Raw genomic sequence first — 12,737 nt, 5'->3', positions numbered from 1 at the left:
AACATGTTAGTGACATCGAATAGACAAACAGTTTTTATCAAACACATTTACCTTATTGCAAATGCATGATCACACATGTTTTTGAAAAGGACATGGTCATTGGTCACCACTATCATTTGAACGTTTATCATTAGTAACTAAATTTGTGTATTTATTGTATATGTATGATGGGGTGCGTACTAAACAAGCCCAACAGCAATGACGGCCCATCAGCCCAAAGCCCAAGGAAGAGTATGAGTTCGGCATTACCAAAGAGTTCGGCCTCAGCCTACAGCTCGGTAAAAGCCAACCAATCAAGCTCTGCTCTCAGGTCGGCATCAAGCTCTACTCTCAGATCGGCAACCAAAGCAGTTCGGTCTCAGTATTCGACCGAACAAGGAGTTAGTGGACCCATACAGGATTTCCACAACTTCCAACACACCCACTACCACGTGGTGTCAACTCAGGCCACGATCGTAGGCCATGACCTACGCTACATCCACGATCTTAGGCCATGACCTCCACGACATCCACAACCATCATTAGTGGTGATGCAAGCCACGATCTTAGTTCAATGTATAAATAGAACTTAGATCAGATAGAAAAAGGTTAAGCTCTCTAGAGATAAAATATCATATAGCAAGTCTGTGTTGTAAGCTGTAATCCCAGATCAAGCAATACAATCTTGCCCTCCCTTCTTCCCGTGGACGTAGATTTACTTCAGTAAATCGAACCACGTAAATTCATTGTGTCGTAGTCTTTATTCTCTACCAGCATTTACTAACATCAGAAATTCGCGATTCCATCACTGGCGCCGTCTGTGGGAAACAGAGAACCAAATTTGTGATAAAGCGAATTTTTGACCCTTTTTCCACCCCAAAAAAAATGCATACCAGATCACACATTACCCGTAATACCGTTCGTGAAAACCATGAGGAAGCTAGTCCAGCCCGCAGGTCCGGAAAACAGCCTCGGGAGACATCTACTTCCAGTTTTCACGATGAAGGAACAAGCCGCTCAAAAGGTCCACACACCGAGTCTTCCCAGCAGCCTGATTTGAATGAGGCTGTCAAGCTGTTCTTGGCTGAGAAGCAGGATGAGTTCTTAGCCTTCCTGCAAAAGAGCCAACAGCCGAAGACGAAAACGGTGGGTTCTCCTTCCTCATCCAGACATGAAAGTCACTACCGCAGTAGTGCCGTGTCTTCCAGGAAGAAGAATCCTCAACCCCGACATGTTCCTGTTCCTCCTCGGTACCGGAATCACAGGAGATCTCCATCTCCTCCATACCGAAGAGATGTCGGGTTCGCCATGTACGGAGCATTAAAGACTCCGTTCTCGGACGATATCACCCGAACTCCCCTTCCACAGAACTACCGAACTCCGTCGATGACTTATGACGGGTTGGTGGATCCTCATGACTTCCTGGGACGCTATCAGTATAATATGGCGAACCAAGGTCTCAATGAGGTCCATATGTGCAAGCTGTTCCCCGAGCTGCTTATCGGGAACGCAAGAAGGTGGTTCGATAGCCTCCCCCAAGGCAGCATTAGATCTTACCGAGATCTAATGGAGGCTTTCCACAGGAGGTTCTTTCAGAAAGCGGAAGCCCGGATCACTTCGGCTCAGCTGCTTTCTATACGTCAAGGTCGCGACGAAAAGATCAACGACTTCATGACGAGATTCCACAAGGAATGCCTACAAGTAGATGATCTCAACGATCTACTTGTCATTTCGGCATTCCAAAATGGAATCCTGCCCGGAGCTCTCTACAGAAAGCTCGTGGAATGCAGTCCGCAAACAGCTCAAGAGATGTGGGACATTGCGGACAAGTTTTCTCGTGCCGATGAGGCAGACCGTCGAAAACGGTCTCTAGACAGCTCATCTAGAGAAGACAAAAAGAAGCCCGATCATAGCGATCAGAGGCTTCCTCGCCGAACACCTTCCCCACCAAAGGAGGGATAGCGGTCATCCGAGGTGATCGAAAAAGAGCAAGTGTGTTCGCAGATTGCGCTTAAAAGTGCCGAGCAATCAGTTCGGCACCATCAAGCATAGCAATCACAGCAGCCGGAGTCAGAGGCAGGCGAAATGACCGAAGTCACACCAGAGCCGAACTCGATGGTGTACGGCACTGAAGCAGTGATTCCGGTTGAGATCGGCATACCCAGTCCCCGAACTCAATTTCTCCTCAGAAATGAATGGTGACGGACTGAGAGCCGAACTAGATCTTGCCGAAGAAAGAAGAGAATTGGCCTGCATAAAAGCAGCCAAGTACAAGGAGCAAGTAGCCCGGTATTATAACCAAAGGGTGAAAAAGCTGCAATTTCAAGTGGGAGATCTCGTCTTGAGAAACAACGAAGTAAGCCGAGCAGAAAAGCTGGGCGAACTCGAACCCACATGGGAAGGTCCATATCGGGTGTCAGAAGTCCTCGGCAAAGGGTCTTACAAATTGACTCACGTGTCAGGGGCACAAGTACCCCGAACATGGTACGTTTCCAACCTCAAAAAGTTCCATTTGTAAGAGACAGTCCAGTCAGTCTTGAGTCCTGTTCGGTCAATGTGCTTTCTTTGGTTTGCTTGGTCTTTGTTTGTCTCTGTGCGTTTTGTCTGTGTGTTTTGTCTGTCTCTCTGCGTGTCGTCTCTTACAAATGTTACTGAGGTATCTTGTTCTTCGAAGGCTGATCCCCTTCTTAGAACATATACAAGCCAACGATTGTGAGTCAAAGCTTCTAAAGAGGATACAAGACCACAATTCAGCTTAAACAAGCAGTTCGTCTGAAACGAACTGCAATAAGCCAACGATTGTGAAGTCCAAGCTTCTAAAGAGGATACAAGACCACAATTCAGCTTAAGAATCAAGCACTTCGTCTGAAACGAACTGCAACAAAAGTCCGATTCACGCGATAAAACTTGCCTGAATTAGGACAAGGGAAAGTCCGATCCACGCGATAAAACTCGCCGAATTAGGACAAGGGAAAGTCCGATCCCCAAATTAGGACAACGGAAAGTCCGATCCGAGCGATAAAACTCGCCAAATTAGGACACAAGCTTAGTCCGGTCAAAGATGTTTATTTCATCAGACCAAAGACGAGTCCGGTCAAAGATGTTTATTTCATCAGACCAAAGACGAGTCCGGTCAAAGATGTTTATTTCATCAGACCAAAGACGAGTCCGGTCAAAGATGTTTATTTCATCAGACCAAAGACGAGTCCGGTCAAAGATGTTTATTTCATCAGACCAAAGACGAGTCCGGTCAAAGATGTTTATTTCATCAGACCAAAGACGAGTCCGGTCAAAGATGTTTATTTCATCAGACCAAGGACCAAGTCCGGTCAAAGAAGTTTACTTCATAAGACCAAGGACCAAGTCCGGTCAAAGAAGTTTACTTCATAAGACCGAGGACAAGTACGATGAAATTTTTTCGCTAAGCTGTAAATACAGTGTTAGAAGCGAAAACAAAATTTCATTTTTCAAATCTTGTTCGGCATACAACTCCGCTACCCTACAAAATGGCGTTACGCTATTACAAAGGACTATTCTACTGTCCGGGGTTGCTAAAGTTGAGCCACCTATTTACAAAATCCTCTGGAAGCCGAGTTCGGTTGTTCCGAGCAGATGAAAAATAAGCAGGTCGACGAGATGCTATCCTCGACCCAACACCTCTTCCGCGAGCCCCAGAAGCTCTAACCCCTCGGCGATGAAGAGTCTCTGCAATAAGCATCTGCTGATCTTGCTCGCTCATAGTCACAACTCCTCGGCGAATTTCAGTCCGTCCCTGTCTTGACGATTCCGGTTGCTCCTGAGCCCGTTCTCGTCTTGACGTTTCCGGCTGTTCCGGAGTTCGTTGTTGACTTGGAGTAGGATTTTGAACAAGGGAACCAGAGGCCTGATCTGGAGTGCGAGCATCTGTTGGCGGGAAATGCCTAAGGAATCTCTCGATTGAGGGACGCCGGGAAAGAATGATGTCGTACCGAGAAGCCCAGCGCCGTAATGATTTCACAACTTGTTGGCAAGCCGAGCTCTCCAGCGCATTGTTCCTCCGGAGTACATGATATTCCTCCCACAGTTCGTCAACTCGACTCTGAACATCTGATATGGTCACTCCCCCGCGCACACGGATGTAATCCTCGTACGCGGTCCTCTCAGCAATGGTCGTATTCAGCTCGGCCTCCAGATCCTTCTTATCGGACTCTAAGTCCTTATTATCGGCCTCCAGCTTCACTAAACGAGCCAGAAGCTCGTCTTTCTTCGTCTGATCGGCTATAGCTCTTTTCTCAGCTTCGTCTAAAGCCGAAGAGTACAGCCGTTTCCAGTGAAGTATCTCCATCTCCTTGAGTACAAAGCAGCTATATTAGTTCGGCAGCTGTACCGAGCAGATAGTAAAATACAACAGGAATAAAGGCGAGTACGAAAAGCTATACGAAGACAAGTGTAGAGAATTTTTCATTCACAAGGAAAATTTTTACACTAGGAGGGCTTCAAGGCCATTTTACAAGGAAGAAACTAGACTAAGAGAAGGGAGACGAAATCATACTCCGCCAGCTTCGTTTCCGGCTCCTCGGTCTGGTTCAGCTTCTTTCTCCTGAGCTACCTCAGCCTCGGCCTCGCATCCTGCCGGCCTCGCCTCCGCCTCCTGATCGGCTTCCTTCTCCGGATGCCCGGCCCGCTCGACTTCGGCCTCCTGCTCCAGCGGCTCGGCCTCACCCTCTCCGTTGTAAGTCGAAGCGGGTGACACGGGTCCCACGGAGGCAAAGATAGCCTCCAGGTTCTCGTCCCGATCAGCTCGACAACTCCGGACTCGGTCTGCAGAAAGCAGGACCGAGGATGAAGCGAGCTCCTCAAGGAGCGGCAGATTCTGAAGCCGAGCTGCTATCTCTCGGCTGTACAGAGGCAGCACGACGTCGGCCCCCTGCTCGCCCTTATCGGTAATTAGCCTTACCAGACTACCGACAAAGGCCGAGAACTGGCCGCTCAAAAAGAGTTTCTCCGTGTAAACACGGAGAGCCTCCCCCTGGGCAGCCACGACGGCAGCCTCCTTCTGAGCCTCCCGGTGCTTCGTCTGCTCTTGCAGGATGATGAGCTGGTTTTTGGCTGACCGGGCTTCATCCTGAGCCGAGATCCTAGCAGCTCGGGCCCTCTCAAATTTGGCCTCAGCCTGTTCGGCCAGACTACGAGCAAGATGCAACTTCTTCTGCATCTCCTCGTAGTCGTGGGATGCTTTGGAGAGCTCCACGGAGACGAGCTTGGCTCTCTGAAGATGAACAAGGAAAAAACTCAACAGAATGGCCATCAAAAAATGTGGAAAAGAAGCCAAGTCAGAAAGCTTACCTCCACAAAATTCGTCGGCCATTGAAAAGGCTCAGGGACGTGTTCCGGGATGTCTGCAACCACCTCGGAGATGACCAGGTCTTTCCCCGGCACTCTTGGGGACTCATGAAATTTCCCCTTCCCTTTAGCCGAACACGGCTCCGGCTCTTTCGGATCCGAAGAAGAGGTTTTTTGCCTCTTCGGATTCTTCTCGGCTTCAGACGCCGAGCGAGGGGCTCTCTGCCTCTCCGGCTCCACAAGCTCGGAGGACTTTCGGATAGCCTTATTCAACATGTACACTGCCAAAAAGCAAGAAAGCCAGGTTAGTTTTCTTCGTTAAAGCAGTAGAGCATAAAGATAAAGAGAAATCCTCACCCTCGGCCTCTTCGTCCGAAGACGAGATGTCGAACACGACGTCGCCCTTGACGAGCTCAGACCCCGTGTATTGTTTCCTAACTATGGGAATCTTGTTGAGCTCGCCATCGAGCTCGTCCAACGGTTCAGGCCGAGGATGACGGATAACGGACTTCGGCCCTCTCCAAGGAAAACTAGGAGCCGCGGTCCTATCATAGTAGAAGAAGCGGTTTTGCCACTTCGGCCACTTCGTTTTACAAAAGGCCCTAAAGGGCTGTACAGGGATCAAGTAAAACCAAGACCCCTTCCTCTTAAATTGAAAGAATTTAAGGATCGCCTTCAAAGACAAATCCCTTCCTAACTTACGGAGTTCGGCAGCAAAGGCCGACAAGTGCCTCCAAGAGTTCGGAGTCACCTGGCCTAAAGGAAGCTGAAAAAAATCTAGTAAATCTATAAAGGCAGAAGGGAGGGGGAAACGAAGCCCGCATTCTAAGCAGGCCTCGTACACGGTGGCGTAACCCTCCGGCGGGGAGTCAGCCCTATGATCACCGTCAGGTACCACCGCCTTCCCCCCAGGAAAAAAGTATTTTTCGGGTAGGGATATCACAGTATCCTTACTCAAAATACTATGGAAATACTCTACGGTCTTCTCCCCGGACTCTTTCCGGCCAGAAGACCCCTTACCGCCTCTCCTACCGCTACCCGACTCCGAAGAAGAAGAAGAAGACATTTTTCTTACTTTTTGAAGGTGAAGAAAGTCTGAAGAAATTCTTGAAAGCGGAGAGAGAATTTTCGCAAAAAAGAGAGAGTGCAGAAGAAGCAGTCGCAAAAGTGCTTCAATGATGAAGAAAGGAGGTATTTATCAGATTCGGCGAAGATTTCAAAATCGTCGCACCGTTTCGAATCCCACCTTTTCAGGATTCAACGGCCGGATTTTACTGTCGCATTTAATGCAAGGCACGTCCCCTGACGTCAGCCTCCCCCTTGCCTTTATCCAGAATGCCGAAGTGACTCACTTCACCGAAGTGATTCACTTCGCCCTTCGGGGGGGGTAGTGATGGGGTGCGTACTAAACAAGCCCAACAGCAATGACGGCCCATCAGCCCAAAGCCCAAGGAAGAGTATGAGTTCGGCATTACCAAAGAGTTCGGCCTCAGCCTACAGCTCGGTAAAAGCCAACCAATCAAGCTCTGCTCTCAGGTCGGCATCAAGCTCTACTCTCAGATCGGCAACCAAAGCAGTTCGGTCTCAGTATTCGACCGAACAAAGAGTTCGGCCTCAGCCTACAGCTCGGTAAAAGCCAACTAATCAAGCTCTGCTCTCAGGTCGGCATCAAGCTCTACTCTCAGATCGGCAACCAAAGCAGTTCGGTCTCAGTATTCGACCGAACAAGGAGTTAGTGGACCCATACAGGATTTCCACAACTTCCAACACACCCACTACCACGTGGTGTCAACTCAGGCCACGATCGTAGGCCATGACCTACGCTACATCCACGATCTTAGGCCATGACCTCCACGACATCCACAACCATCATTAGTGGTGATGCAAGCCACGATCTTAGTTCAATGTATAAATAGAACTTAGATCAGATAGAAAAAGGTTAAGCTCTCTAGAGATAAAATATCATATAGCAAGTCTGTGTTGTAAGCTGTAATCCCAGATCAAGCAATACAATCTTGCCCTCCCTTCTTCCCGTGGACGTAGATTTACTTCAGTAAATCGAACCACGTAAATTCATTGTGTCGTAGTCTTTATTCTCTACCAGCATTTACTAACATCAGAAATTCGCGATTCCATCAATGTACAATGTTAAAATTAATATCTAGATCTTTTCGTTTTTTATGAGGTCGGCGTCTACTTTGTTGTTCATGAATATACATATTGGTTGGTGGAGCCGTGGAGCTATATGGTGGGCTGGGGCTCATAAATCACCCAACAATTTAAAATTTTAAAGGAGAAATTTAGTAATTATATGTTTATATGTTTAATCAAATATTACTATATTTACTTAAATTTGAGAATAGTTTCAACTTATATTCTTTTTATAGTTTATTTCGTGTATTCAAAATAGCGTTGCTTTTAATTTGTTGAAATAAAAAAAAAAACTTGATCTAGATATATGTGATATAAATACATCTAGAAATTATCTACTCTAGATGCTATGTCGTAATTTCTCTAGAATGGTATAGTAGAATAACTAGATAATTATTTTGGAAAAATGGAATATAAAATAAATTATTACGGTCACATTCCATTAAAATCAATAGGGTTTATAAAAAAAAGGGTTAGGGTTGAAAGTTATATTTGTTGGGATTGGCCTGAATAGCCCGAAAAAAGTCGTAACTCGATGATCTAAACCCCAAAAAAAAGTCGATGATCTAAACCAATATATAAATGGACTCCATGCTCCATGTTTCATAAGTTGGTTTGAATGACCCAAAAATTTTATAGGGATATGTTTGAAAATTTATATCCCAAAAAATGATAACATAAATTACGTTAAAACCGAATAGCCCACAACCCCGATAGGGTTGGCCAAAATTAACCTGTCCCATAAGGATGACTCGCCCCAATGAATTAATTCTCATTATTTTATTTTCAATTTTCATTAAGCTTTTTCAAACTTTTAAAATTAGAAAAAAATATTAAATATACGTAAAAATATATTTTGATTCAATTAATTTGAAAATGATACTCCCTCCGTCCCATAGAAATAGGCCATATTTCCATTTTCGTCCGTCCAATACAAATAGTCAATATCCATTTATGACAATATTTTTCTCATTCTCTTTATTATTTATGGACCTCACTATTCACTACACAATTTCAACTATTTTTCCTCATTCTCTCGTACTTTACCAATTATAAAACCCGTGCTCATACCAAATGGCCTATTTCTATGGGACGGACGGAGTACTAATTATATTTTTTAGTTATACACTTATTATGAAAATATTATATGTACAATTTAAAAATAATCACTATTTAGGAAAAAAAGAATAAATTCGCATCACTAAACGAGTTACATATTTAATTCGAATTGAAGTAGTTACATATTTATAATAGATACTCCCTCCGTCCCGTGCTACTCGCACGTTTGCTTTTCGGCTCGTCACAAAGTCCTTACACTATTTATAATTTAAGTTAGAATTAATGCATTTAATTAATATGTTAGTTTAAGTTAAGAGCTCTTTTATTAAGTGATGTCTCATTACACCTAAAATTCTTTTTTAATTACACAAAAAAATCAATCCCAAATTTACGGCCTAAAATGAAAAGTGCGAGTAGCATGGGACGGAGGGAGTATAAAACTATCAATATAATATAGTATTATTAGTTTAAAAATACTATTATAAATTTTTTTTAGCCCGATTGACTTGATGGCGTAGCCTAAAACGTGAAGGATTTGAATTAATATTGAAAGTTTATAAGATGAAAACTTAATCAGAATAGTCTGAACCTAAGAGCATCCATATCCATGCTCTTGCCAAAGAGCATGGATGTGGGTCCGGACCCACTTTTATTAATTTTTTACTCTCTGCTCTTCTCCAACAGCACAACACCCACATTCATGCTCTTGCGCAAGGACATGCTCAAGGGTTCCACCATTTTATTATTTAATTTAAATACTTCAATTACTAAAAACATTTCTACAATATAAAAATACATTAAAAATACTCGAACTACTATTACAAATTTAAAAAATATAAAAATTACATAATTAAATCCTAAAAAATAAAAATTACAAACTTAAAATCCTAAAAAATAAAAATTACATAATTAAAATCTTGAAAAATAAAAATTACATAATAAAATCCTACAAATTAAAAATTACATAATTAAAGGCTAAAAAATACCCCCGTGGAAGACTAATTCTCTGGCCCTATCCTCAATGTTTGTCGGAGACCTCGTATCATTGCCCGATGCGCTTCAAGTTGCTCGGGACACATGTGAGACGTCTCGGCCATATTGGGTTGGGCCAAGAGGGTCCACAACGAGTTAGTGGGGATTGAGGTGGCACAAAGGGAGCGGGAGTGGGAGCGGCGCGACGGCGGTTGGCCTTCGCCTGTTTCCTTCCTTGCGGCCGGTGTTGGGAACTGCTCGGGCCGGCGCCGGAGCTACCCAAGTTAGCTCAGGCAAGCTGGCTAGCCACCTCATCCTGCCGGCGTCGTATATGGATACCGACCTCGACCGTTTGCTGGAAGAGCTGGAGGAGGATGATACGCCTCCCTTATACTTCGGATGCAGACGCACCTCCTGCCAAGCGTTGAGGTACTTGAATGGTTTGTAATGTTGGGATTGGTAGGTCGTCAAGGCGGCACTGATGATGTCGAGCTCGCTCCTGCTGCTCCCCGCCAACCGCTCTTCCTGAAGGTAATACCCCCGGAACTTTTGGATTTCTTCGTTGGCTCTAAAGATGGTATTGCGTACCATACTCTCATTGCGCTCGATGGTTCCATCCGGTCGGTTTTCATTGTACTGGCGAGAGACGCGGAACCAAAACCTATCCCCGCTTTGGTTCGTGCCAACCTCTGAATCTTCAGAGATTGCCAAATAGGCTTTGAATAACTGATTCATCTCCCCCGTAGTGTACGGAGTGCGGACGTGAGTGTCACCGCCACGACCCTGAACACAAACACCACGAGGAGGTGGAATAGGAGTAGTAGGAGTTTGAGTGCCACCGCTCCCTCCCGATCCGGGTTCGAGTGCCTACCCGTATCGCCCTTCGGGGGTATCTTGGTCGTCTACCAGGTAAGGCCGGTAGCCACCCGAAATTTGAGAACCTTAGGTTTGAGGAGGGGCCGAGAATTGCGTTTCCGGACTAGGGAATGGTGTTGAGTCGAACCATTCGTGGTCCCAACCGCAGGAGTCGGAAGGGTGATCGCCGGAACAGGACAATTTTTTGTAACAATGAAAGATTGAGAATTGATGAAAGAATTTAGATGAGAATTGTGTAGTGTGGTGGTAATTTTTTTGTGTAGAAATTGGTGTATTTATAGATGAAAATATGAATTTTGGGGAAAATTTTTTTAAAAATTAATTAAAAGTGGTGAGAAAACGGATATAATTTATTTGAAGTAGGAAAATATTTTTTTTAATTTTTAACCATTTTTCAATTAAAATTTGAATTTTTTTTGAAAAAAATAAATAAAATGCCAACGGCTATGTCGTTGGCCAATCTAGTCGCGCCACGTCGCCCTGCTCAGTGGCACGGACGTGCTCGATGCATCGAGCAGCGCCGTGCCAGCGGCGGGCTGCACAAAGCCGCGCCAACGGCACTGACGCCGTCCTTCTGGGAAAGCAGCGATGCGGATGCTCTAATGAGTCAGACAATCCGACTATGACCCATATATAAAAGTGAAATTACGTTTCTAGTAGTACTAAATTTTTTACAAAATCAAATAATTTCTTTAAAGTCCCGGCGAATTAAAACGAGTATTTAAATCGGGGTGCGAGTAATAATTGTGCTTTATTTCATTATTCATATGCTTTACTAGATATGATTTTAGTTACTAACATATTTTCTCCTTTATTTCACTACGTATTTAAATTGGAGATCATTATTATCCCTTTAAAATAACTTATTACTATAATAATAATTGAATGTTCCTAAAAACAAACATGGGCTAATGGATCCAAATCATGACAAAAGCATCAACAACACTAATAATAATTGTAGATATTCCATTTACGCAAATGCTAATCAATCTTATCAATTAAAAATACAACAAAGGACAACCACTAATTTTCATTTTATATTATTTATTTTTTAAATCCCCAATCTTAAAAAACAACCACCAAGAACGCGTTGACCAATTTTGCTGTGGTTCACAATTTTTTTCATCAATAATCAAACATCTCCGCCATGATTGGGTGGTGGCTCAGCCCCACCGAGTTCCACGGCGCACCATCACCAACCTGAAACTCCTCCGACTGAAACATGCATCCTCCGCCGCCGCCGACGGCAGCGGCGGCGCTAACCGAACCGATGCAGCTCAATATTTCATTGAGAGATCCGAGCCTATGCGTCAGCTCCATCATTTGCGCGGCCAGCACCGAGTTCTCCGCCTCCACACTGACGCAGCGCTCTGCGGTGGCGCCGATGCTGCTCCGGATCATCGCGTTCTCCTTCCTCAGCTGCGCCGCCAGCGCCATCAGATCGTCCAGGTGCTTCTGCTTCCGCATCCTCGACCGCCGCGCCGATTCGCGGTTCGATTGCATCCGCTTCCGCTTCCTCTGGTCCATCACCGGCGGCGAATCCGACGAAGTCACGCTCGATGTCGCCATTAATGAATTAATTTAAGTGATTGTGTGTGTTTTTGGATCAATTGAAGAATTAATCGTATGTATATGTATAAGGAGAGAGAGGGGATAAATTAGAGTTTGCGAATTGGGGGAAAAGTTTATGAGAAAACGTAGAACCAGTAGAGGAAGACGACGGAGAAGGATTGGACGAGATGGCTGCCGCGGCGGAGGGAGGAACTGATCATAAAACCGGACCGGAGAACTTCGCTCAGAACGGGAGACATCGATGAATCTGGAACGTTAACGGCGGTTTCTGCAACATTCAATGATTTTTTGTGAAGTTTTGGGGTTGTGAGGTATGAATTGAAAAACAAGTGGAGTAGTATTTATTTTTGGCAAGATTCTATCGGAAAAATATGTGTGGTTGGTATGTAATTAACCAGAGAAACGAGGCGATAATAGAAAAAAGGAAAAGAGGGGGAAAATTAAATTGGAAAATGAAGAGGAAGAAGTGTGGAAATTGGAAAGCTGTGGGTGAGAGAGGTGGAAGAGAAGGGGCTTTGGAGAAGGGTGAGGGGTTTGATTTATAGGAAAATGGTGGGATATACTACTTACCAATAAAGAAAAATGGATTTTGGAAAATAGGGGAAATGAGAGGGTACATTTAGAGATGCATGGTTAGTTGCAATTGTCGGTTCGTCTCACAATATACTACCTCCGTCATATAATAAGATTCGTTTCACAATAAGAGTCATATTTCACTTTTATTATAAATAGTAAGTAGATCCCACGTTTCACTAACCAATTTTATTCACATTTTATTATAAAAATAATATACATAAGTGAAACTC

General features: G+C 44.4%; 1 protein-coding gene across 1 annotated transcript; it reads right to left on the bottom strand.

Annotated features, from left to right (window-relative positions):
• Window positions 1-11,305: 11,305 nt before the first annotated feature.
• Window positions 11,306-12,517, bottom strand: LOC121801001 (bZIP transcription factor 44-like). The gene has a single exon (XM_042200483.1). The coding sequence runs from the start codon at window positions 11,926-11,928 to the stop codon at window positions 11,485-11,487; it is 444 nt and encodes a 147-aa protein (XP_042056417.1). The 5' UTR covers window positions 11,929-12,517; the 3' UTR covers window positions 11,306-11,484.
• Window positions 12,518-12,737: the final 220 nt, after the last annotated feature.

This window comes from Salvia splendens, chromosome 1 (genome assembly GCF_004379255.2).
Source record: "Salvia splendens isolate huo1 chromosome 1, SspV2, whole genome shotgun sequence".
Classification (NCBI taxonomy): Eukaryota; Viridiplantae; Streptophyta; class Magnoliopsida; order Lamiales; family Lamiaceae; genus Salvia; species Salvia splendens.
The sequence above is the reverse complement of the archived record's forward strand: the minus strand, read 5'-3'. Positions and strand labels throughout refer to the sequence as shown.

Bases quoted from the DNA above. Each gene is read 5' to 3' on its own strand.
- LOC121801001 (XM_042200483.1), bottom strand. From the start codon at position 11,928: ATGGCGACATCGAGCGTGACTTCGTCGGATTCGCCGCCGGTGATGGAC.